This window comes from Macaca fascicularis, chromosome 11, assembly GCF_037993035.2.
Source record: "Macaca fascicularis isolate 582-1 chromosome 11, T2T-MFA8v1.1".
NCBI lineage: Eukaryota > Metazoa > Chordata > Mammalia > Primates > Cercopithecidae > Macaca > Macaca fascicularis.
The window spans coordinates 1,565,924-1,593,073 of record NC_088385.1 but is presented as its reverse complement, the minus strand read 5'-3'; the positions used below and the strand labels follow the sequence as shown (position 1 = coordinate 1,593,073).

At 37.4% G+C, this 27,150-nt stretch overlaps 1 protein-coding gene across 50 annotated transcripts in view; it reads right to left on the bottom strand.

Annotated features, from left to right (window-relative positions):
• WNK1 (WNK lysine deficient protein kinase 1) overlaps positions 1–27,150 on the bottom strand; it is a 158,509-nt gene that overhangs the window by 75,095 nt on the left and 56,264 nt on the right. For all 50 annotated transcript variants that reach the window (XM_045366351.3, XM_045366355.3, XM_045366354.3 and 47 more), the window contains exons 2-4: positions 20,577–20,749; positions 7,657–7,877; positions 4,774–4,931 (exon numbers count right to left, since the gene is read on the bottom strand). In XM_045366351.3, coding sequence (XP_045222286.2) covers positions 4,774–4,931; positions 7,657–7,877; positions 20,577–20,749 — 552 coding nt within the window. The remainder of the gene's footprint in view (positions 1–4,773; positions 4,932–7,656; positions 7,878–20,576; positions 20,750–27,150) is intronic.

Genomic DNA, 27,150 nt, shown 5'->3' with positions numbered 1-27,150 from the left:
TAATTGAAGCATAGAGAAATTAAGTGAATTGCTCAACATAGTATGGCAATAACTAGGGCAGGGATGTGAACCCAAGACTTTGCTTCCAAAACCCATCTTGCTTCCCTTATCTCATCTCAGGAGAAAACCTTCCCTATCAAGACTTACCATTATACCATGTCACAAGCCCACTGAATCCTGGATATTATTCTATCCTATCCACCACCACCCACCATGATTTCTACTTCTCTCTCTCTTCCTCTTGCTCCTTCCAAAAGCCTATAAACAAATAAGATCTCTTTCACCATTAAAACACAACAATGTAATAGCAGCAAAAATACATGTATCAGGAGTCAGAAGTTTGCCTCTTAATTACTGACCCCAAACTCTCTGCTCTGAGATGAGACAGGATCTGGGAGCAGGAGAAACTAAGTAGCAATTGATTTGTCCCTCCTTTACAACCACAAGACAACAGCTTCCCTCTATTTGATCAATTTGCCTTTCTTTCCACTGTACTACGATGTTTGGCACCTCAGCACTCATGTAAATCCTACTCCTGCTTCTTAGAGTGGCCTCTCACCATTCTTCCACCTTTTCTTTTTGACAGTTCATAAAACGCCCTTTTTGTGAAATCTTCCCTAATCCATAGCAGGGTTAACCATTGTTCCTCCACTCTCCTTAGTGCTTGTGTCCATTAAAATACCCACCATAATGTAATTATAATTCTTTGTTCACATATTAATCTTCTATATTAGAGGTAGTTTTCTGAAGACAGGAAATGTGATTATTCACCTTTACTTAGTATCAAGCTCTGGGCATGGGACATAGGAGGGATTCAGAAAATGTTGCATTTATTGACACTGAGATTTATTTTGTATTTAGGATAGTGCTTTGGAAAAGGATGAAATTATACAGATGTACTAGATTAAAATATTTTAAAGAATATAAAGCAATAAAAATAATAAGCAGTAAGTACATTAATTGAATTTATGAGTTTATAAGTAGAATAACCAATTATAAACAAAATTTTATAATTCATATCAATTCAGAAGAATCAGCTCAGAAAAGGCAAAGATCATTATACAGTGAAACCAATCAGATACAATGTCATGGAGGAAGACTGTTAAGTATAAGGATTGACTGGACAGCAGAAAAGCTTATAGAAGAGGTACAGTATTATATAACATTTACAAATGGATAGGAATACAGGAAAGGAAGTGGCATATGTGTGAGATAATGATTTAACTAAAATAAAGTGCTTGGATGAAGATGAAGAACAGCAAAAGATTAAGAATTTGTACTTGCTCTGATATAAGCAAACTGGTAGTTCCTTATACCAAGAAAGGAGAGCAAGAAAGTGAAATAAAAAAATAAATTCACAGTGTAAACTACTTCTGGAATATAATGCAAGGTGTGAAGTAAGGAAGATGTGAAATCAGAGTTGTGGCAATGGGAATGAAGAAGGCTTGCATCTAAGAGGTATTCTGAAGCAAGAACCTTATAAACTGGAAGTAGTGGAAGTAGTGAGTAAAAAACAAGAAATCAAATATACCTCTTAAGTTTTCTACAATTTTAAACAAAATAAAAGAGGACATTACCCAATAAACAGTCTACCCTATGCTCAAAGGGGGAAAAAAAAGAGAGAATGTAAATTACTATGCATCAGGGGAAGAAAGGGGAATAATAAGAGACATGAACTGGGAATGATGATACAGAACTCTGAGAGGCAAAGCAGATGAGCTTTCTAAGGGCATAAATGTAGAATAATGACTAGGGTACTTATCAAAATCATCTGAAGGCATAAAAAAAATTTATCCTGCCCCCATTCAGCCCAAATTGAGAGTCAGTGCTTCAGGGATTACAATTATAACATGTATTAGAATCTGGGTGAGTATTAAGAAGAGGTTAATACGCCTGCAATCCCAGCACTTTGGGAGGCTGAGGCGGGCGGATCACGAAGTCAGGAGATCGAGACCATCCCGGCTAACACGGTGAAACCCCGTCTCTACTAAAAATACAAAAAAATTAGCCGGGCGCGGTGGCGGCACCTGTGGTCCCAGCTGCTCGGGAGGCTGAGGCGGGAGAATGGCGTGAACCCGGGAGGCGGAGCTTGCAGTAAGCCGAGATCTGGCCACTGCACTCCAGCCTGGGCGACAGAGCGAGACTCCGTCTCAAGAAAAAAAAGAGGTTAATAAATTTAACAGTAAGGCCTCAGGCTAAAGACTTGGAGACACACACCCGATCATAATAACTGACAAAATACCATCCCAATTACAAAGCCAGAAGTAACTTCACAGTTATGCTGCTTTCTCGGTAAACAACAGCTGTCATTTTGACTGGGTATGAAACCTCCACCATTTCTTACACTTCACATGAAATTAAACTAATTGTCCAAAGTAGCTCCATATCCATCAACAACAGAATCACATACAAATACACAACAAGGATACTGAAAGAATATTCACAGCAATAAATAATTATAATTAATCTTTGACTCCAAAGACTTCTTCCAAGCCTTTATGAAGAGGTAAAATTTGGTCTACCTAAAGCAAAATGTTTCCTATCAGTTTTTAATAACAAACATTTCTGGCTCACGCCCCTAATCCCAGTACTTTGGGAGGCCGAGGCGGGTGGATCATGAGGTCAAGAGACCGAGACCATCCTGGCTAACACGGTGAAACCCCGTCTCTACTAAAAATACAAAAAAACTAGCCGGGAGTGGTTGCAGGCGCCTGTAGTCCCAGCTACTCGGAAGGATGAGGCAGGAGAACGCCATGAACCCGGGAGGCGGAGTTTGCAGTGAGTCGCGATCACGCCACTGCACTCCGGCCTGGGCGACAGAGGGAGACTCCGTCTCAAAAAAAAAAAAACAAAAAAAACAAAAAAATAAACACTTCCATTCTGTTCAGCTATCAAAATCTAAATAAGCAATTTATAATTACATCTTCTATATCAAAATTCAATTAAATTACATTACTAAAAATGAGATAATGAGATACTCTGAGCCTCTTGGTGCAATATAACATATACAGCACCACATATTAAGTATCCTTGCAAAAAATGTTTAGCCTAAATTTTATCAAGACTTTTGAACAGTGGTTCTCAAACTTTTGTCTCAGGACCCCTTTATACTCTTAAAATTAACATTACTGGAGACCTCAGAGGGATTTTGTCTATGTGTGTTACATCTATTAATATTTACCATGACAGATGGTAAACCTGAGAAAGTTTAAAAATATTTATTAATTCATTAAAAATTATAACTCATTATGTTACAAATATATAATATTTAAAATAAAAAATTCAGTATTTTCCAAAACAAGACAAATTTAGTGATAAGATTGGTATTGTTTTACATTTTTGTAATCTTTTTAAAAATATGGTTTAATGGAAGACAAATGAATTTTTTTTTTTTTTTTTTTTTTGAGACACAGTCTTACTCTGTCACCCAGGCTGGAGTGCAGTGGCACAATCCTGGCTCACTGCAAACTCCACCTCCTGGGTTCCAGAGATCCTCGGGCCTCAGCCTCTAGAGTAGCTGGGATTACATGGGCGCACCGCCAACACCTGGCTAATTTTTGAATTTTTAGTAGAGATGGGGTTTTACCACGTTGGCCAGTCTAGTCTCATACTCCTGACCTCAAGTGATCCACCCGCCTCGGCCTCCCGAAGTGCTGAGATTACAGGCATGAGCCACCGCGCCCGGCCTTACAAATAAATTCTTATATCTGCTTCTGCATGTACTCTGCTGCAGTATCATATGTGCAGTATCATACAGCCTCTGGAAAACGACAACGTACACTCTGGGGTGAATGCGAGTAAAAAAGACAAAATTATTTTTACATTGTTAACCTACCCCAACTATTTTAAGGTAAACTTCTCTTTACAGAAATGTAGAAGAATAAACCAGTTAAATGACACTACAAGGAAAATTCAGAATGTGGAACATTCCTCAAAATAATCCAAGTTTTTCAATAAAACTCTGGCATGCAGAAAATGAAAGTAAAAGCAATAGTTCTAGATTAAGAACTACAACAATAAAATACATTTTGTAGACCTTGATGGAGCCTATTTTGAACACTGTCAACGGACATTTTTGAAACAATGGAGAGAATATCTGAACAGGTTCAGGGTGTTGGATGATCCAGAAATGATTGTTAATTTTTTCAGGCATAATATGGTTATGTAAGAAAATGTATTTTAGAGTAGCATAATGAAGTATGTAGTGATAAAGTGAAGTGAATCATAACAACTACCTTTCAGGTTTCAATTAGACAGCTGTAGAAAATATCTGTCAGCAGACATGAACTACCATGGGTAATTTAAACTACAAAAAGGTATTTATTTATGCCTTAAATGTAGGTACTAATATGTAAGATTTAATAAATCATATCAAGTCATTTAGAGAAAAGTCAGTGAACAAATTAATTTGACAAAGCATCTTTAATTAAAAACATTACTTTTAACTCTGACCTATGTGGTAGGAGAAAATGGGAGTTTAGCTGAATTAATAGGGGGTTAAAAAGTAGGCAATGAGGGTGTGTTTCTAAACATCATAAAGATTTAAATGAATGCAAGGTGGGTACAGGATAAACTAGTGGTTCTTTGATCTTTATCTTTCACTGTATCATAAGCAATAGCCTTACACATACCTCAACACCACCACCCCCACTCCAACAGCTCACTCAGTATGCCTTCCACTATTGTCCTCTTTTACATGGTTTGATGTCATCCACCTTGGGATTCTTTGTTAGATATAACCCAAGTTCAACAATCAGTTAGGGGAAGACTTACACTGGTCACGCGACGGTAGATCTGCGCAGCATTCTGGCACTCCGAGTAAGGATATTCAGATGTAGCCATCTCAAGCATGCACATCCCAAAAGCGTAAACGTCAACGGATTCATCATATTTCTCCTCATACATCTCAGGGGCCATGAACTCTGGGGTACCTTAAATTAAAAGAACGATTCAGACTCAATGCGAGCAGAAGCTTCAGACGTTACTCACCGGGGAGAGAAGCAGAGGGGTTGACCTGTGAGAGAAGAAATTGGAATGGGGAGAAAAAAGGAAAGGGGGGAAAAAGAGGAAGGAAATCTTCTCAGTCAGTCTGTTCCACCAAATATCTCGTAAAAGATCTTCCACTGCAAGGCCTTTATGTGAAACTGGAATAAGGTCAAGGATCTATTTATTGATTTACTGTGTAAAATGAATTTCTCTAAACAATATGTCAAAATAAAGCCTTGGCTAAGAGATAAACTAATATAATTCATATTGAAAACAAATAGAAGGAAAAGGAAAGACACTATGCAAGGAACAAAACAGATATAATGGCACATCTGTAAGATAAGATGATGGGTTTAAAAAGATCAAAATACTTGTGTGTCCACTAATGTATGGTAGTTGTAGGTTAATATTTACAGCTACATTCTTGGCATTAACACTCAATCTGATTAGTTTCACTTTTTAAGAAGGCCTTGCAGTGAAAAATCCGATATTCAATACATTTTTAAAAAAATGAAATAAAGCGTAATTGTCTCCAAAGGCCACTCACCAGAGCCCTTTTCTTCACATACTTACCATCGCACCTGTAGTGCACAAATAAGCCTACTACAGACACAAGAAATACAGTGAGGGACATCCTACAGGCAAAAAGACAAATACACACACAAATATAGAACCCAAATACAGACTGATTTATGAGCAGTGTGTGATCTCACAAGACTAGGTTTTATAATGCTTCCAGAAAATTAGGTCTGCATACCTCAAATTATAAGGCATTCCAAGAAACAGACATGCACACTATGATTTAATGAACAAAGAAAATAAAAACTCTATTGGGTCAGGGATTTCAGGATGCCAAAGACAATCAAAGAAATGTTTCCTGTGAAGAAGGCAAAAAAAGAAATTCAGCTTTAAATGACACTGTTCCCATTCGTCTTGTGAATGTATTATAAGAAAAGGTGAAAGTGTTCCTAACCGAAGTTACATAATATTCCAAGGAGAACACTGTTTTTGAAAGATGTACAAATAACTGGTGTTCTATGCTTTTCCTAATAATACTTAGGATCCAAGTTCACTTAAAAATTAATGGGTTTCTTTTGTTATTGTCACCTTTTGGAGGAAGTAAATAGAGTGTTTATGAAGACTTCAAGTTTTTAAATTGTGATACCCTCTTCATAGAGTGAAAGTTTATCAAAATAGGCATTAAATTATTTTTCCAGCTTTGAGTTTCTAACATATAAAGTCTGAAAGGGACAGCCTTGTTCTTCAGATAAAAGGACAGCCTTGTTCAACAGGGGGCAATTTTGTCTTCTAGGAGCCATATACAGTAATGTCGGGACACACTTTTGGTCATAACAACTAGAAGACAGGCAGGGAGCGTGCTACTGGTATCTAGTGGGTAGAGGCTGGGAATGCTGCTCGAGTCTTACAATGTACAAGACAGCCCCTTATAAGAAAGAATTGTCCAACCCCAAATCTCAGTAGTACTGAGGTTGAGAAATACTCTTTTAGATAGATCATAACTTCTGAAGAGTCAGACTAAGAAAAAAGTTGATAAAACCAACTTTTCAGAATGAATTGTCATATTTATTTTCACAAAATGTTAGGAGGCTAGATATTCCTTTTTTTTTTTTTTTTTGGAGACGGAGTCTTGCTCTGTTGCCCAGGCTAGAGTGTAGTGGTACAATCTCAGCTCAGTGCAACCTCCACTTCCCGGATTCAAGCGATTCTCCTGCCTCAGCCTCCCAAGTAGCTGGGACTACAGGCACCTGCCACCACGCCCGGCTAATTTTTTTTTTTTTTTTGTATTTTTAATAGAGATAGAGTTTTTCCATGTTGGCCAGACTGGTCTCAAACTCCTGACCTCAAGTGATCCTCCCACCTCAGCCTCCTAAAGTGCTGGGATTACAGGTATGAGCCACTGTGCTTGGCCAATATTCTTGAATATACATATATACCCCACAGACATTTTATATGTCTAAAAATTTAATTTTTATCTTTTAATTTTAGGAAGTAAAACTAAATATAAATTCCATTTCTTTCATTAAGTGACATACTGTATGTATTACATAAATAGTGCATAATATTAAGTATCAACAGTGTGTAACGAAAAGATGGCTGGCTGGGCAAGGTGGCTCACGCCTGTAATCCCAGCACTTGAGGCTGAGGCAGGTGGATTACTTGAGGCCAGGAGTTCAAGACCAGCCTGGCCAACATGGTGAAACCCCATTTCTACTAAAAATACAAAAATTAGCCAGGCGTGGTGATGCATGCCTGTAATCCCAGCTACTCGGGAGGCTGAGGCACAAGAATCGCTTGAACCCGGTGGGTGGAGGTTGCAATGAACTGAGATCGCACCACTGCACTCCAGCCTGGGTGACACAGAGAGACTCCATCTCAACAACAACAACAACAAAAAGACTGTTACATTAGGTTTTATCAACAAAGTTCACTATATTCCTTGTAATGTAATGTTATCAACAGCCTCTAAGATAATTCCAAGAAGCACAAATGTAGAGAATCCTACATCTCGTAAGTAGAACGGATCACCTCCTGAGTTCAAGCTATGAATTTCTTAAGGTTTATATCACTTAAAACTCTGACAGGGCCAGGATTCTAAATAAAAGGAATGTCAGAAAGCCAGTCAGGCTCCAAGGTACACCTGAAACATACCTATCACACTCTTGGCAAAGGAAGCCCGCTTCAGGGTTGCCAGACCAAGGTCTCCAATCTTGACGGAGCCAGTAGGGCCCGTGATAAAGATGTTGTCACATTTAAGATCGCGGTGAATAATAGGTGGAGTTCGAGTATGAAGAAACTGAAGTCCTTTAAGGATCTGACGGCACCAGCTTCTTAGAACTTTGATCTTCATCACTTTAAACCTTTTCAGATACCTAGAAAAAGCAAAGTATACCAAACAAGTTATCAACGATATGAGTTTGTTGCTTTGAAGAATTCCATTAAATTCTAACATGACTGGAGATGGGAATATCAAATTTAGAATACTAAGATTCAGTAACATTAAAGGTTAGTAATACTTTTAGTAAGCGGGGCTACGATAGTTTAAAATAAAAATTCTATTAAGAGACACAGAAAAATAAGTCTTCCAAATACTTTTTCATCTAAACAATGATAGTATTAAGTAACTAGTTTTTTCTTAAAGAAATGGGAGATGAAGCTGGCTATATCAGCTAAATATTTCAGAACCAAAAATATTTAATTAGTGATTGGTAAGAGAATTATAACAAAGCACCAAATATGAATTCCTTAAAATTAGGTCACCATTTAAATGATTAACAGGTGGAGTTCTGCTTCTCTTAAATAGTGCAGTAGTTCTATCAGACACAGATGTATTTATAAACTCTAGTCAAAAATACACAAAACAACTATTACTTGAAGGCTCTGGAGAGCAATCAAAATCAGTCATAGTTGGCAGGGACAAAGGGAAAGTACTGCTTGAGTTTATTTGTACCTAAGAAAAGGCCCTGTTCTGATTCTGCGGGTCTGCTAAACCCCAGACAGAAATGGGGACTGAGTTTGCAATGACCACAGCATCAAGAACAGTGCTAACAGACCTTTCTGCAAGGATGGTCTGTTCAATAAAGTTGCCACTAGCCAAATGTGACTACTCAAATGTAGATTAAAATAAAAAATTCCATTTCTCAACTGCACTAGCCACATTTCATGTGCTCAACAGCCACATGAAGCAAATAGCTACCATTCTGGATGGTATACACTATACAACATTTCCATAATGGCAGAAAGTTCTATTGGACAGCACAGATCTAGAAAGGAAAGGAGGAAATCTCAGAAAGCAGGCACCAAAGGAGAGTCCTAAATTCTGTGTATTCACTCTGCCCAAATCTCTAGTTGACCTCTGAAATACGTATATGTAGGAAAGATTCCAAGCAGCCCAAGTATGCTAAAAGAACTGAACAGAGACCTCTGATGCTACCCACTGCAGAAAAGATACATCTGAGGATTGAGTGCTAATGCCTACTTTATCTGGCAATATTCAGGGGAAAAAAAGAGCACTAAAAATGTTAAATATAAAAGACTACACTTTCCTTTCAGTATCTTTAAAATACACACACGATTAAAGGGAAATCTGTAATACTGTGATACATATGATATGCTTACATATATTATATAGTTATTGTTTTTCAGTTCCTGAATGTTTCATTTTTATAATTTCTATGTCTTTACTGATATTCTCTATTTGTTGAGCTAAAATTTTCTATACTCTTAACATTTGGCTGTCACTGTTTCCTGCATTTAGTATTCCAATTTTGTTGAATAGGTACTATAATTACTCCCATTTAATAATGACTTACCATTTTCTATGTACTTATGTAAGATATGAAAATTACAACATACAAAACAAGTGGTAGAGGGGTTAAATGAAAACTTCATTTGTGCAAAGGTCTTATATTTTACATGAAATTGTACAGTATTAGTCCTAAATAGTGAAAAGTAACAACGTAAATGTAATCTTCAGGGCAACTACTTAAAATGAAAAACATGCAGAGATCCAGATCTAACTAAAAATCAAATAGTAGAACTAAAAATTGTACTTCATTTGGGTGGGTTAATTGAAGAAAACTAATAGCAAAAGTGGGTTTTGTGGTTTAAAAAATATATCAAAACAGTAATGCTGGATGGAGGGTAAGGAAAAGGCTGCCTGGAAAGTGGCATAAGGGCATTTTCTGATATGATGGAAATGTTCTCTATCTTAAGAGTTTTGGTTACACAAATGAATGCCTTGTCCAAACTCATTCAATCATACGATAATAATTTATTATATCCTGATGCTGCTTGGAGGTAAAAGAAAAAGTACACAGGCCGGGCCCGGTGTCTCACGCCTGTAATCCCAGCACTTTGGGAGGCCGAGGCGGGCGGATCACGAGGTCAGGAGATCGAGACCATCCTGGTGAACACAGTGAAACCCCGTCTCTCCTGAAAATACAAAAAAATTAGCCGGGCGTGATGGCAGGTGCCTGTAGTCCCAGCTTCTAGGGAGGCTGAGGCAGGAGAATGGCATTAACCCAGGAGGCAGCGGAGCTTGCAGTGAGCTGAGATTGCGCCACCGCACTCCAGCCTGGGTGACAGAGAGAGACTCCGTCTCCAAAAAAAAAAAAAACAACAACAAAAAAAAGAAAAAGTACACAAATATTAGAACTCTAATGAAATGCATACTGAAGGGTTTATAGGTGAAGCGTAATGATATCTACTATTTATTTTACTATGGAATGAATAAGATAGAAGGATGATGAATAAATGGACGTATTAATAATATGGTAATGCAAGTGATGCAAAAAGTAACAATAGAATCTTGGTGCTGAGTGTGTGCTCACTGTATGGTGCTTTTGCCTTTTCTATATAATTTTTAGAATTTTATATTAAAATACTGGAAACTTTGTCATTAGTCCTTCTTATAAACATCCTATTTTTAAACAAAAGGGTATCCTACCATGAACTTTATACTACTTCTTTCTCTCTCTTTTAACTATTCCCGTAGCACCTCCCTAATTACAGAAAGCCTCTCTATCCTTTAAGATCTACTTAAATTGTATCTGTCATTTTAGTAAAGACCTTCAAGATTATCCCAGCCAGCAGGAAATCATATCTTTGTCTCAAACGCTATTCACATGAAAATTACACATATATTATGATTCACATTTCATTTTAGGAACCTATTCTACGGGAATTGTGTACAAACATGATTATTATAGCAACGTTCATAAGGAAAGTATAAGGACAAGAAAGGATCCAATCTGCTCCATATTACAAATGGAACATTTCTAAACTCAGAGAAGCTAAGTTTGGTGAGAATGAAAAGTGGTTCTAGAAATGTGAATATTAATTAAAATCACCATAACCAACCACATCTTGAGAAAGAAAAGTGACAATCAGGCACCATCAGTGCAGACCGGACAAAAAAAAAGATGTCTCCGCCGGGTGCAATGCTCACGCTGGCTCACTCCCAGCACTGTGGGAGGCTGAGGTGGGTGGATCACCTGAGGTCAGGAGTTCAAGACCAGCCTGACCAATATGGTGAAACACGGTGTCTACTAAAAATATAAAAACTAGCTGGGCATGGTGGCATGCACCTGTAGTCCCAGCTACTCGGGAGGCTGAGGTCAGAGAATCGCTTCAACCCGGGAGGCGGAGGTTGCAGTGAGCCGAGATCACGCCACTGCACTCCACCCTGGGCGACAGACTCACCTCCAAAATAAAACAGATGTCTCTGATATATCAAGCACTTCAGGGTCTTCCATTATGACTGATTTTTGCCCGATCACATTGAAGAAAAAACCCAGTTGCTGAAAAGCTCCACTGTCATAAGCAGAGCTCTTAATCAGTTCTTCAGGACTAAGATATTTACTAAAAACAATCAACTCATGGTTAAATGGGGATAACTACAGTACCTATGCCAAAAACTGGTAGACTAAATGCTGAGAACAATGGTCGCCAAATGTTAGAGTACAGAGAATATTCCATTCAAGTAGAGAATATCAAGAGAGACAGAAACTTTAAAAAGGAACCAAGTAGAAATTCAGGTGCTGAAAAACACAGTGAAGATTCACTAACGGATTTCAACAGCATATGTGAACACAAGGAAGAAAAAGGCAATCAACTTGAAAATAGGAAGTGAAACTATACAGTCTGAGGAGCAGAAATGGGCAGAGTCTACGAGACCCATGGGACACCATCAAGTTGACCGAAATATACACAATGGGAGTCCCAGATAAAGAAGAGAGAAAAGAGCAAAAAGAATATTTAAGAAAATAATGGCCACAAATTTCCCAAACTTAGTAAAAGACATGAATCTACACATCCAAAAAGTTCAACTCTAAGGATAAATGCAAATAGATCCACAATGAGAAACATTATATTCAAACTGCTAAAAGGCAAAGACAAAGAGAGAATCTTGAAAGTAGCAAGGGAGAGTGACTTATGACCATGGGATCCTCAATAAGATTATGAGCTGATTTTTCAGCAAAAACCATGGAGGGCAGAAAGCAGTGGAATGACACGTTTAAAGTGCTTAAAGAAACAAAAGCAAAACCCCCCAAAAAACTTAAGACTGCCAACCAAGAATTATATATCCAGCAAAATTATACTACAGAAATGAAAGAGAAATTAAGACACTGCCAGGTAAATAAAAGCTGGAGGAGTTTGATAGTAGTACACCTTCCCTATAAGAAATGCTAAAGAGAATCCTTAGAGGAAATAAAAGAACACTAGACAATAACTTGAAGCCATAAAACCAAATCAAATCTCTGGTAAAGTCCATCACACATCTAAATATTAAAACCAATATTAATGTATTTTTGGTTTATAACTCCTTTTATTTCCTACATGATTTAAAAGACAAATGCATGTAAAATAATGATTATAAAACTATGTTAATGGGTACACAATGTATAAAGATAAAATCTGAGACAACGAAAACATAAAATGGGAAGGAAGAGTGACGCTGTATAGGATCAGAGATTTGTATGCTATAATATTAAAGCTAAGTTGGTATCAATTCAGGGTAAGCTGTTGGAGGTTTATGATGTTAGTTGTGATCCTCAAGGTAACCACTGAAAAAAATATCTAAATATATACACAAAAGGAAATGAGAAAGGAATCAAAACAGTATACTACAAAAGAAAAATAAATACATTTAAATTATTTAATCTCCAAAGAAAAGTCTAGGACTGGATGGCTTCACTGATGAGTTCTACCAAACATTTAAAGGAGAATTAACACAAATCCTACTCTTCCAAAAAGTAGAAGTGGAGGAAACACTTTCTAAATCATTCTATGAGGCCAGTATTGCCCTGACACTGAAGATACCACAAGAAAACTATAGACCAACACTGTTATTAATGTAGATGTAAAAACTCTCAACAAAATATTGGCAAGCCAAACCCAATCGCATAGTAAAAGGATTATATGCCATTTATCTATGAAATGCAAGGATGATTCAACGTAAGAAAATTAATCAGTAAAATATATCACACTAATAGAACGAAGCAGTCTCATGATTATCTAACTTGATGCAGAATAGCATTTGACAAAATCTAATACCTTTCCATTAAAAAAAAAAAAAAACCCAACAAACTAGGATAGGACTAGCAGAGAACTTCCTCAACATGATAAAGAACATTTATGAAAAACTCACAGCTAACATATACTCAATGGTGAAAGACCAAAAGCTTTCTCCTTAAAATCAAGAATATGACAAGGATAATCAGTGCTAATCATAATTCAAGTTCTAGCCAAAACAGTTAGACAAGAAAAATAAAGGCATTCAAACCAGAAAGAACTATCTATTCACATATGACTTGATCCAATATATAAAAATCCCAAAGAATGGTTAAGCGTGGTGGCACACACCTGAATCTCAGCACTTTGGGAGTCAGAGGCAAGGGAGACCACTTGAGGCCAGGAATTTGTGACCAGCATAAGCAATATATTGAGTCCCTATCTTTACAAAAAATTTGAAAATTAGCCAGGCATGGTGGTACACACCTGGAGTCCCAGCTACTCAGGAGACTGAAGTGGGAGGATCCTTTAAGCCTAGGAGTTCAAGTCTGTAGTGAACTATGACTGCACCACTGCACCCCAGCCTGGGTGACAGAGTGAAACCCCGTTTGTTTTTTTTAAAAAAAAAAAAACCCAAAGAATGAACATTCACACACACACAGACGAGCTAATACAAGAATTCAGCAAATCTGCAAAAGTACAAGACTGACACATAAAAATTAGTTGTATTTATATATACCAGCAATCAACAATCTGAAAAGGAAATTAAGAAAACAATTTCATTTGCAATAGCATATAAAGGATCCAGGAATAAATTTAACCAAGGATGTGAAAGACTTGAATAATGAAACTACAAAACATTGCTGAAAGAAATTTAAAAAGACATAAATAAATGGACAGACACCCTGTGTTCATGGATTAGAAGACAATATAGTTAAAGATGGTGATACTACACAAAGTGATCTACAGATTCAACACAATCTCTGTCAAAATTCCACCATCCTTTTCTTCTAGAAATGGAAATCTAATCCTCAAATTCACATGAAATTTCAAGAAGACCCCAACTGTCAAAAACAATAGTGAAAAAGAAGAACAAAATTAGAGGAAATCACTTCTAATTTTCAAAATTTACCACAAAACTACAGTAATCAGAGCAGTGTGGTACTGGCCTAAGAACAGACATGTAAATCAGTGAAACAGAATTGAGAGTCCAGAAATAAACCTATACATATCATCAAATAATTTTTGAGAAGGGTACCAAGACCATTCAATGGGGTAAAAAGTCTCTTCAACAAATGATGCTGGGATAACTGGGTATCAACATGCAAAAGAATGAAATCAGACCCTACCTCACAGCATATACAAAAGTTAACTTAAAAATGGAACAATAGCCTAAATAGAAGAGTTAAATTGATAGAACTCTTAGAAGAAAACTTAGGTATAAATCTGTATGACCTTGGGTTATTTATGACAATGGAGTCTTACATGACACCAAAAGCCCAACCATCAAAAGACAAAACAGGTACACTGGACTTTATCAAAATTTAAAACTTGGCACAGGCTTGAGTATCCCAATCAGAAAATCCAACATCCAAAATGCTCCAATCCAAAATCTGAAACTTTTTGAGCACCAACATGACACACAACAAAAATGCTCATTTGAACATTTTGGTTCAGATTTAGGAGGCTCAACTGGTAAGTATAATTCAAAGTTCCAATATCTGAAAAAATTCAAAGCCCAAAACACTTCTGGTCCCAAGCATTTTGGATAAGATATACTACACTCAATCCGTATGTCACAGCACATTATCAAGGAGCAAAAAAGGCAACCTACAGGAGAAAATACCTGTAAATCATGGATCTGGACAAGGGTCTAGTTTCTAAAATATATAAAGAACTCTTATAAATCAACAAAAAGACAAGCAATCCAATAAAAAATCAGCAAAGAACTTGAATAAACATTTCTCCAAAGATACACAAATAGCCAATAAGCATATGAAAAGATGTTCCACATCATTAATCATTAGGGAAATGCAAATCTAACCCATAATGAGGTATCATGTCACTCCCAGTAAGATGGCTCCTCAAAAAGTTAAACAAAGATTTCCACATGACTCAGCAATTCCATTCCTAGTGTACAGCCAAAAGAAATGAAAACAGGTACTCAAAAAAATACTTGTGCACAAATATTTATAGCAGCAGTACTCATAATAGCCAAAAGGTGGATATAGCCCAAATGTTCATCAATGGATGAATAAACAAATTGTGATATTTCCATGGAATGGAATGTTATTTAGTCATAAAAGGGAATGAAGTACTGATGTGTGCAATCACGATGATCCTCGAAAACACTGTGCTAAGTCAAAGATGCCAAACACAAGGATCCGTAACATACTTTGAGTCTACTTATAGGACATATCCTGATTAGACAAATCCATACAGATGGTAAAAAGTGATAGCTGTCAGGAGCTGAGGGTTGGAAGAAATGGGAAATTGTTCCATGGGCATAGAGTTTTAGTTTTGTGAGATGAAAAGCATTCTAGAAATTGCACAGAAATGTGTATGTATTAACACTACTGAACTGTACACTTAAAAATGATTAAGATGGTAAATTTTGTTATGTTTTTTACAATAAAAAAATCAATCCCATCCACGAATGGATGGTCCCAGAGATCAGGTAGTCCAACCCCTTGTTTTACATGTACATGGGGAACTGAGACCCAAAAAAGGTTAGCTATTTGCCCAAAATCACAGTTGGTCAGAGGCAGCACTGGGAGTAGTCACAACTTCTACTCCAAGTCTAGCACTCTTTCTACTAAATAAACCCTCCTGTTGGCATAAGCCTCTGAAGCTCAGAAACTGAAAATTTCTTTTTAAATGTAAAAAGAAAAAGAACTTAGATAATGTGCAATTAAAGAAAAAATACGCTGCCTGGCTGGAAGAAGGGAAATGCGGAGTAACTGCTTAATGGGCACAGAGTGTTCTTTTGAGATGATGAAAATGTTTAGTAACTTGATAGATGTGGTACTTACAAAACATTGTGAATGTACTAAGTGCCACTGAATTGTACATTCTAAAACGGTTAATTGTATGATATTCAAATTTCATGTCTATTTAAAAAAAATAAGTCTAAATTTATTTCAATTTTTAGTTACACTTAGTGAATTAGTTACACTTAGTACATTCACAATGTGTACACTTAGTTACACATTGTGAATGTACTAAGTGTAATGTACTAAATGTACTAAAATGTTTAGTAACTTGATAGATGTGGTACTTACAAAACATTGTGAATGTACTAAGTGCCACTGAATTGTACATTCTAAAACGGTTAATTGTATGATATTCGAATTTCATGTCTATTTAAAAAAAATAAGTCTAAATTTATTTCAATTTTTAATCCAAATTTTCTTTTTTCTTTTTTTGAGATGGAGTCTCACTCTGTCACCCAGGCTAGAGTGCAGTTGGCTCACTGCAACCTCCACCTGCAGGGTCAAGCAATTCTCTTGCCTCAGCCTCCTGAGTAGCTGAGATTACAGGTGCCCGTCATCACACCCAGCTAATTTTTGTATTTTTAGTAGAGACAGGGTTTTACCATGTTGGACAGGCTGGTTTCAAGCTGACCTCAGGTGATCCTGACCTCAGATGATCCACCCACCTCGGCCTCTCAAAGTGCTGGGATTACAGGTGTGAACTACCATACCCGGCCTTAATCCAAATTTTCTAACTCATATATTCCCATCTTATTTTTCAGCTATGGGTGTTTTATCTGCTTCAATGTAAATACACATACAGAACAAAGGTAGAAACTCAAAAGGTCCAAAAAGCATGTATTTTGGAGTTAATTCCCATTCCTTCCCAATTTGGCTCTCCAAATGCTGCCAATGGTCCTAGTTACTCATTCTTCCAGAAATGAATATGAATGTTTTCAACCTACTTGCTTAGGAATCTGTATACATTCTCAATCAGAATTCTTAAATTCTGAAATTTTTCTTTTCTCATTCTCTCTACTTTTTCATTTTTATTTTTGAGATGGAGTCTCGCTGTGTCACCCAGGCTGGAGTGCAGAGGCACGATCTCGGCTCACTGCAACCTCCACCTCCTGGGCTCAAGTGATTCTCTGCCTCAGCCTACAGAGTAGCTGGGATTACAGACAAACCCCTTTTAGATAATTAAATCTAACTGGGTATTCTCACTACTGTGTCATCCTCTTTTAATATTTTCTGTCTTTTTTGTGCCTTCTGTTGCTCATTTCTTTATAGTTATTATTCCTGTCAATTTAGTCTGTTGTTTAACCATTAAACCATTTAAGTTTGAATTTTAATGTTCACATTTCTAGAAGTTCTTCAGAAGCTTTTAAATTATGCCTGTCTTTTTTTTCTTTGATGGTGTCTTATTCCTTCAATTCCTTCTTTTCTTTTATACACTTCATATACACTTACATATATCTTTACTGACATCATTATGTAAATAATTGTAATCACTTTCAGACTTGTCCATAATATCTTTAATTGTTGAAGTGCTATTTTCTGGTTGTGTCTATTCACCTTCATTGGTATGATCTGTAATTTAATTGTGAGGTCATCTTCTCTGGAAACTGTTTTGCCTCTGGACAGTGACCAAGGAACTGTGAAAATGTCCCTGGGAGTTTTCTTTCAGTTCCTGATCAATTATGATGTACGTTCTTTGGTTTGGGACTCCTGTACCAAGTAGATGGTATAAATTTATGTTACAGCGCCATCTACATATGAGATGGAAGAATACCAAACAGGCTGGGCACCGTGGCTCATGCTTGTAATCCCAGCAGTTTGGGAGGTCAAATCGGGATAAGGCCAAATCGCGACGAGCTCAGGAGTTTGAGAGCAGCCTGGGCAGCAAAATATACACTGTCTCTACCAAAAAAAAAAATAATTTTTTTTAATTAGCCAGGTATGGTGGTGAGCAACTATAGTCCCAGGTACTCGGGAGGCTGAGGTGGAAGGATTCCCTGAGCCCAGGAGTTTGAGGCTGCAGTGAGCTATGATTGTGCCGCTGCACTCTGTCCTGGGCAACAGAGTGAGACCCTGTCTCCAAAAAAAAAAAAAAAAAAAAGAAGATTACAGAATAATTAAGAACACTGGTAGCATTTGATGGGAATTTCTATTTTTCATAGGTCTCCCCTCTTATCCACAGTCTTCTGCACACAGGTAAAATTCCTTGCAGCTTTCACTGGCTAGGGCATTAAGGTCTCTCTTTTCATGGATAATTCAGTTTTTTGACACAGGCTACGTTCTAGCTCCCCTCTCTACCTAGTTCTAAGGCTTTCTGTCCTTGCATGGACATTAAAATTAGCATCAACTTCTCAACCAATATGTGGTCTAAAATCCCAGAGTATAAGTTCCTGTTTTGGCTTCGAGTTATCTCTGCTTATTATCTGGAGGTTAACCTCTCTTTCCTTAAAGCTTAGATATGTATTGGAAAAAACTTTTATTATATTCCACATTTCAGTTTGTTGCTGGGGGACAGCCATTCCACGGGGGCTTACCCCACTATGTTACCCAAAGCCCCTCAGTATAGTTTTTTAAACAAGTAAACCATTGTATTTTAGAGTAATCTTAGGCATGCCAGACAAACAGTTGACAACCAACTAAGTATCCAAACCAATGGAAAGAATCTCAAGATGTACACATAATTACTACCACATAATTCTCCTTAATTCATTCAAACGCTTATCATTCAGTATTAGGTACTTCCACTAGAATGTGATATATAGCACTTGTTCATAGTGCTAGGTATATAGTGCTAGTTAGCACATTCTAGTGGAAAAAAAGAGAATATCAAGAAGCCTATCTAACAAGGATAAAGGTATTGCCATAAACAAGTGTGGAAGTTGGATAAAGAAATTAGAATTTGCAGGACAGAAATGATCTGTTGATGTTTCAACATGTTAACTGTAAGCATTTCAGAATACATGCAAGTGACTATATCCAGGTGCTATAACACTGTATTCCAATGATCTGGAATTAATCAGCTCAGCAGTATTAACTTTAACAATTAATAAAGAATATATCGCCACAGTGACAATTTTAAAATATCGAATTTCACCAAATAAAAAATTTATACAAGATAACTTAAAACAGGTTCTTCTCTGGGTAAAAATAGATCCTCTAAGACACCAGGGGTCCCCAACCACTAGACCACAGGTTGATACCAGTCCATGGCCTTTTAGGAACTTGGCCACATAGCAGGAGGTGGGTGGCAGGCAAGGAAGCAAAGCTTCATCTGTATTTACAGCTGCTCCCTCATTGCTCGCATTACCACCTGAGCTCTGCCTCCTGTCGGCACCATTAGATTTCTCATAGGACCATGAACGCTACTGTAAACTGTGGATGCAAGGGATCTAGGTTAAGCGTTCTTTATGAGAATCTAATGCCTGATGATCTGTCCTGTCTCCCATCACCCCCAGATGGGACAGTCTAGTTGCAGGAAAACAAGCTCAGGGCTCCCACTGATTCTACATTATGGTGAGTTCTATAACTACTTCATTATATATTTTAATGTGATAATAATAGAAATAAAGTGTACAATAAATGTAATGTGCTTGAATCATTCCAAACTCTCCCAACCCCCACCCCCCCCCACCAATTCATGGAAAAACTGTCTTCCACGAAACCAATCCCTGGTGCCAGAAAGGTTGGGGACTGCTGCTCTAAGAAACCTGGGATTACAAAGGCATACTCCAACTTTTACCAAAAGCTCTTTACAGTAAGTAACGAGAAATTTCTGCATTAAACCTTTTTCCGTGAAAGGAATGACAGAACTAGCTATCTGGGGATTAATTTCTGATGCTATGGGAAATGGAACTAAAAGTATTTTTTAAGTGATAACTGTCACAATATAATCTGCATCTGATATAAAAGTTGCAGGGATATAGCAAAGCACAATACAAACGATAAAAATAAACAGGTAGCTTCTCAATAAACCTTAATCTCATTTTAACCACTAGAGGGCTACCTTGACATTTGATTTCTGATCCCTTAGCCACTCAATTTTTTTTATTTATTTATTTTTTTTTTGAGATGGAGTCTCACTCTGTCACCTAGGCTGGAATGCAGTGGGGTGATCTCGGTTCACTGCAACCTCTGCCTCCTGGGTTCAATCGATTCTCCTGCCTCAGCCTCCTGAGTAGCTGGGATTACAGGTGCACGCCACCATGCCCAGCTATTTGCATTTTTAGTAGAGATGGGGTTTCACCATGTTTGCCAGGCTGGTCTCGAACTCCTGACCTCAGGTGATCTGCCTGCCTTGGCCTCCCAAAGTGCTGGGATTACAGGCGTGAGCCACCACACTCGGCCATAACTTCTCATTTCAATACTTACCAAGAAATAATTATCAAATCACTTTATATACCAGAGGACTTTGTGGGCAAGGAAATATGCGCTAATACAGCAACAGTTGGAAGGATTGTTCCCTTCTTAGTAGGCTGGACAACAAAAGTAAAACTGGGAGACCTGAAATTTAAGAAATCAAACTCTCTCACACTTCTTGGTCAGCTTTTGTAATATTGATGAACTTACGTTTTAAGTGTTCCAGACGTCATAAGTTCAGTCACCAAAACAATGCACTTCTTTCCTTTTACTGTGGATTCCCAGGAATCATAAAATCTAACAATATTGGGATGCTGAAGACCCTTTAACATTTCAGCTTCTTCTTTAAATCTCTGCCTCTCAGACTTTGTTAATTTTCGATCCTAAAATGAAAAACCAAAACAGAATGTGGTTTAAAATGATAAAACACCAAATCAAGACAGTTAATCTTAGATACTAAACATTACTAAATCATGATCGATGGTGTTTAAAACATGCAAATGCTGAAGTTATAAATGATAGATTTGGATTATATAAATTCATGCTTGAGATCATTTCAGTATCTTTACTGTTAATGTATAACTCAGATACAGTCTCACTTTTGTAAGGTGCAGTTAACTTTCCACATCCAAAATAAGTCGTCAATTGCTAGACATGCAATTTAATGTCAGGAAATGAACATAGGCTTTAGAAGCAGAAAGACCTAAACAAATTCCAGTTCTATCTTTGCCTTGATTAAAATCAATCTATCTTTAACCAAAACATTGTTTTTATTTTTGTTTGTTTGAAAGACAGGAGCTCACTCTGTGACCAAGGCTGGAATGCAGTGGTGCTATCATAGCTCACTGTAGCCTCAGATCCTGGGCTCAAGGGATCCTCCCACCTCAGCCTCCAAAGTAGCTAGGACTACAGGCATGTGCCACCTTGCCTGGCTAATTTTTAAATTTTTTGTAGAGATGAGGTCTTGCTATGATGCACTGGCTGGTCTTGAACTTCTGGTGATCCTCCAACTTTGGCATCCCAAAGCCTGGGATTACAGGTGTGAGCCACTGCACGAAGCCTATTTTTTTTTTTTTTTTTTAAAGCAATAACTTAAATACTCAAGTATTTGTCTTTAAGTCAGGAAAATTCTCAGTTATTATCTCTCTAAACACTGTCTCCTCTCATTCTCTTTTTTTCCCCTCCCAACTCTTCTTTTTAAACAATTTTTAAATGTGTGTGTGTATATAACCTTATTTTATCCTTTAATTTCTCTCTCATTTTCCATTTCCTTCTCTATGCTACTTTCTGGGCAATGTTTTCTGATCTACCTTCTTGTTCATTAATTTTTCTCTTCAGTTATTACATCAATTATTAATTGAACTTTAAGGTTCTCACTCTGTCACCAAAAGTACCCAATGAAGAATGTAATAAAAGGAAACCAAGTTACTACTCCTATTTCTACTCTGCCCAATAGCATCAAAACCAATGGATACTACATACATGCCTCTTACAAAACACTTAATTAAGGCAACATTATATTGACTCTTATCCCCACAGAATAAGCCCTCAGAGGCTTTATTTTGTCATGAAAAGGCAGTGACAAAATACCTTTTTGGGGTTCTATCTTTAGCACCTGACAACCTAGCATAGTGACTTGTTCAACAGCCATTTGTTGAATGAATTCCATAAATGTCTTTTCCCCTGCGATACCCCTTTAAAAGTGTGTGAGTGTGTGTGTGTGTGTGTGTGTGTGTGTGTGTGTGTGTGTATGTCCTTAATAAGCAATTAGCATTTCCCCAAGGATAAAAAATTCCTGTGACTTAAAAGAAAAATGATAATTGAAATTGGGCCTCTGAATCTCAGTTAAGTCCAATACAACCTACGCAGAATGATCAACTTGCAAACAGCTTTTGATTTTTAAAAATGGTTTGTAAAAGTTTATTGTAAAAAAGCTACCAACTACTTATTTATAGCAAGGTACAGAGGGAAAAAAACAGGGGGGACTTCTTTGCCATCAAAAATCCGTATTTAATTTTCCTTGAGAATACACTGAATGGCAATCTAAAAATTCCACAGAAATATTTAGATTATTCTATCTCTAATTTGCCCAGAAGACATCTATACTATAAATACAGGCTACTTTCTAGATCTAAGTGTTTCTATCCTTTCTGAAAAGTATTATTTATGTTAAGAGATCTGGGAACCCCTGCTTACTGTTTGAAGTTAGAAAGACAGGACACCAGATTGTCATCAGCAAAGCAGGAAATGGGGGGACCTAAACACACAATTTGGGGCTTCTTTCAATAATTCGTCTACGTGTTCCCTCTGTAACTAAATTTTGTTTTTTTTTTTTTTAATCTAGGAACATTTCATAAAATATCTTATAGAAGTACATTATTTTAGCACCCAAAAGACTTTAAGACAATGATAAAGTAGATCAAAACTAACATAAGACACAGATCAGAAGGAACATCTGGGGTTTTAAAAATAATTTTTGCCAAGTATTTGCTATTTACTGGCTGGCTGCTTTACTTCATGTAATTCTCAGAAAAATGTTGTGAGATGAACTGACTCAGAAAATTTTATTATCTCCCTCAAATTCACAGGAAAAGCAGAACTAAGAGACAAATGAAGGTTTGCTTCAAAGCTCATGTTTCACTGACAACAAACCCTAAATATTTTGCAAAACTTCTAAAATAATTTTCTTCTCAGAAGATTCATGTTTGTTATTATATAATAATTATTGAAAAGAAATAGGAACTTTATACTAAATTACAGCTGAAGGTAAAATAAGAGGAACCATGTATTGTTTAAATATTACCAACTGTCAATCAAATTATCATGAATACAATGATAAAATTTTAAAATACTGTATCAAAAAGTAGCATTAAAACGTCAAGTGAGACTTAGAATGGATTAGCCACTGTTGCTTTTTAGAAACTTCTCTTCATCATTATGGAGCTGGATATTCCTGGGGCCTTAATATACATACTATCCCAATTGCAGCATTCATTACCTTCAATATAAACTAAAGCTGATGCAGCTAACCCATTCTATTCATTTTGTTCATTTCTTTCCATCTACATTAAGTTGTTTTGACAGGATAAATGAGCAAAACCAAGGATCAGCGTCACATGACCTCTTCATAACATGCACAGTTCCAGACTACTGGGGGTGGGGTGTGGGTCAGGCAACAACTAAAACAACTGTTCATCTCAGTACTACCCAAATTATAGTGCTCAGTAGATTATCTGCTAATTTCTTCTTGAGAAGCACAATGCTACTGTTTAATACAATGACCTCATAACCATTTGCACATCTTCAGTCCCTTGCTTTTAAGCAGTTATTTCATTTTAAACATCCTCTGACAGACATCTCTCTTTATCCTCATATTTTAGTATTTTTAAAGTAGCAATCCCATCCTTTGCTACTGTTCACTTTATTCGCCCAGAAGCAAACCTTCCAAACCAGCTGTGCTAATGAAGCAGTGAGACTGGTTTTCAATCATTAAACTTGAAATTTTTACTTTACAACTAACAACTGTATCCCCAAAATTATCTGGTCCTCAAGTCTTATTAACATTTACATTTCTCTAGTATTATATATGTGCAATACTCAAAATTTTACTACTAAATTAAGACAGCATATGTTAAATCCACGTATCAAAATATGGGTGGAGAAAAGTGTCTGGAATTCTTGATTAAAATATTTTAGGTCACTATTGGAATACTCCCTCCTTATCATTTTCTGCACCACACTGACTTAGCAAAGACATGAGCACCTATTTCATCTTTTTTTTTTTTTTTTTTTTTTTTTTTGAGACAGAGTCTTGCTCTGTTGCACAGGCTGGAGTGCGGTGACGCAATCTCGGCTCACTGCAACCTCTGCCTCCCGGGTTCAAGCAATTCTGCCTCAGCCTCCTGAGTAGCTGGGATTACAGGCGTGTGCTACCACACCTGGCTAATTTTTGTATTTTTAGAGACGGGGTTTCGCCAAGTTGGTCAGGCTGGTCTCGGACTCCTGACCTTGTGATCCGCCGGCCTCGGCCACCCCAAGTACGGGGATTACAAACGTGAGCCACCGTGCCCGGCCTCTATTTCATCTTTTAAAGTGATACTAATTGTTGTTGGGTATTAGGATAAAGAAATAAAAACTTGTCGTCAGGCAGAGGGTACAGCAGTTTGAAACACTGCTTTCCAGTGCAGCATGTGTTTCAGTTACAGTTTACAGAGAAAAAAAATTTTTAAACAATTATTCTGTATGTTGAAAGAAATTAAGCATATAAATAATTATTTAAGTCTGGCAACTCTCTCTCATAGGCCTTTATGGTATAACAGCAATTCAAAGATGGCAGAAGTATTAACTGTAGGTAACTAACTCTTCTTTTTTTTTTTTTTGAGACGGAGTCTCGTAGCCCGGGCTGGAGTGCAGTGGCCGGATCTCAGCTCACTGCAAGCTCCGCCTCCCGGGTTCCCGCCATTCTCCTGCCTCAGCCTCCCGAATAGCTGGGACTACAGGCGCCCGCCACCTCGCCCGGCTAGTTTTTTTTTTTTGTATTTTTTTAGTAGAGACGGGGTTTCACCGTGTTAGCCAGGATGGTCTCGATCTCCTGACCTCGTGATCCGCCCGCCTCGGCCTCCCAAAGTGCTGGGATTACAGGCTTGAGCCACCGCGCCCGGCCCTAACTCTTCTTAAAAACTTCAGAATTAGAGATTGAAGGCCTGGGAAAGGTTGGAAAAACTACTACTAGAAACAAAATAGGTAATTCTCATGCAAAATTTCTTAACTGTTAAAGACAGCAAAAAGACTAACATGGCTTTCAAGGTGTTTTGAAGTATAACATAAAAAGTACACCTGCACTTTATGTGGCCAAATCTACAGATTAAATTCCTACTGCAGATTTCTTTATGACTTCCAGTTTGGTACTCTTAGACATGAAACTCAGGGTCTATCCCATGAAGAAGAGAGTCTATGTGAGCCCAGCTTTCCTCAATAGGTGAAAACATAAGATAATTATGGGGGTAGGGGGCAAGTAAACATGGCATCACATCCCCTGCTTCTCCATGGAGACTTTTACCTGTCATTCTGAAATAGTACCAGTTTCAGAAAGACCAAAAAAAAAAAATTTTTTTTCCCCCAAAAGAATAGGAAAAAAAAATCTGGTTACCTGGTTGTTCTAACTCCTCTATTAGCCCCTTCTTCCCAATATGGCTCACCTTTATACACTTTATTTATTTACAAAAAGTTTCTGTTTCAAAGAAGCAAGGAGAAAAGTCTACTTATAAGAGAGATAGGAGACGAGGTGTGGTGGCTTACGCCTGTAATCCCAGCACTTTGAGAGGCCGAGGTGGGCAGATCACCTGAAGTCAGGAGTTCAAGACCAGACTGGCCAAGATGGTGAAACCCCATCTCTATTAAAACCACAAAAATTAGCCGGGCGTGGTGGCAGGCGCCTGTAATCCCAGACACTCGGGAGGCTGAGGCCAGAGAATCACTTGAACCTGAGAAGCAGCAATTGCAGTGAATCCAGTGAGTCAAGATCTCACCATTGCACTCCAGCATGGGCAACAAGAGCGGCACTCCATCTCAAAAAAAAAAAAAAAAAAAAAGACAGAAAGAGAGAGAGGGGAGTTTTCTCAAGCCAGATGTATACGAATGTATAGGTTCTATTCATTAGGTACCCTTCACTTAATCCCCAAATCTGGGCCAAGAATATCCAGAAGTTGGGGTCTAAGAGGTTCTCTCCACCCTTCTTTGGAGGGCACAAGAGCCACATGGAATTCCAGAATACCTGGGACTTGGCATATACAGGAAGCTTTAGGTTAATGCTAAAAGTAGCAGATACATATAATAGCTGAACCACAAAAGGAAAAAAAAAACACATTTAGTTCTATTAGAAAATGGCTTAGAACATGTCGAAAAGGGCAATAAATAAAAATATATGAATAAATAAATAAAACAGAAAATGGCAAACTAGGTCTGGGCATGGTGGCTCACATCGATAACCGCAGTACTTTGGGAGGCTGGGGCAGAAGAACTGCTTGAGGCCAGGAGCTTGAGACCAGCCTACAACATAGCAAAACCCCATCACTAAAAGTAAAAAGAAAAAAAAAAGGCAAACTATTTTCACTAAGTGACTTACAGTATCTATTGCATAGCAAAACTTCGAACAATACCTAGTCATTCACATACATTTGAAAAGTTTTCTATTAAAGTAGATTAAATTGATTTGAATGTGAAAGCAGCTAATTAACAGGGTTAAACTCAGACTACTATAGGTAAGGTCTTGCAGGAGATCTTCCTGAAGAAAGCAAGAAGGCTGAGAAAGGGAGAAAAAGGAAAGATGACTGTGAATGAGAACAAAAACAGAAAAATTTTTGCTCACTTATTGGAAGGAAATCTTACACTTCAGAGACAAATGTTACTCTGCAGTAAATGGGGTAGAAACAGTTCCCAAAATTTTTTGAATAGGGTAATCAGGGTTTGCCAAAGGGGAAACCAGCAAAACAGAACTGAAAAGCTCAAATGGAGTTATTAGCACTGAAACTTAGTGGGTCATCCTGCAAGAATCTGCCACCACAGGAAAGCAAAAGTGGCTGTGCACATCACAAAGACAAGCATCTCAAAGAATTGTTTCATTTTGTTCAGGAAAGAAATCAAGAAAAAAAATAAGACCAGTATATAAAAACAAAGAGTTAGGTTTTCAGTGTGCCTGATGTGGCTTTCACTTAAAGAAATAAAAGTAAAAGAGGGAGGACTCATTAGTTTCAGGGAAAAAAAAAAAAAAAAATAGAGACAGGGT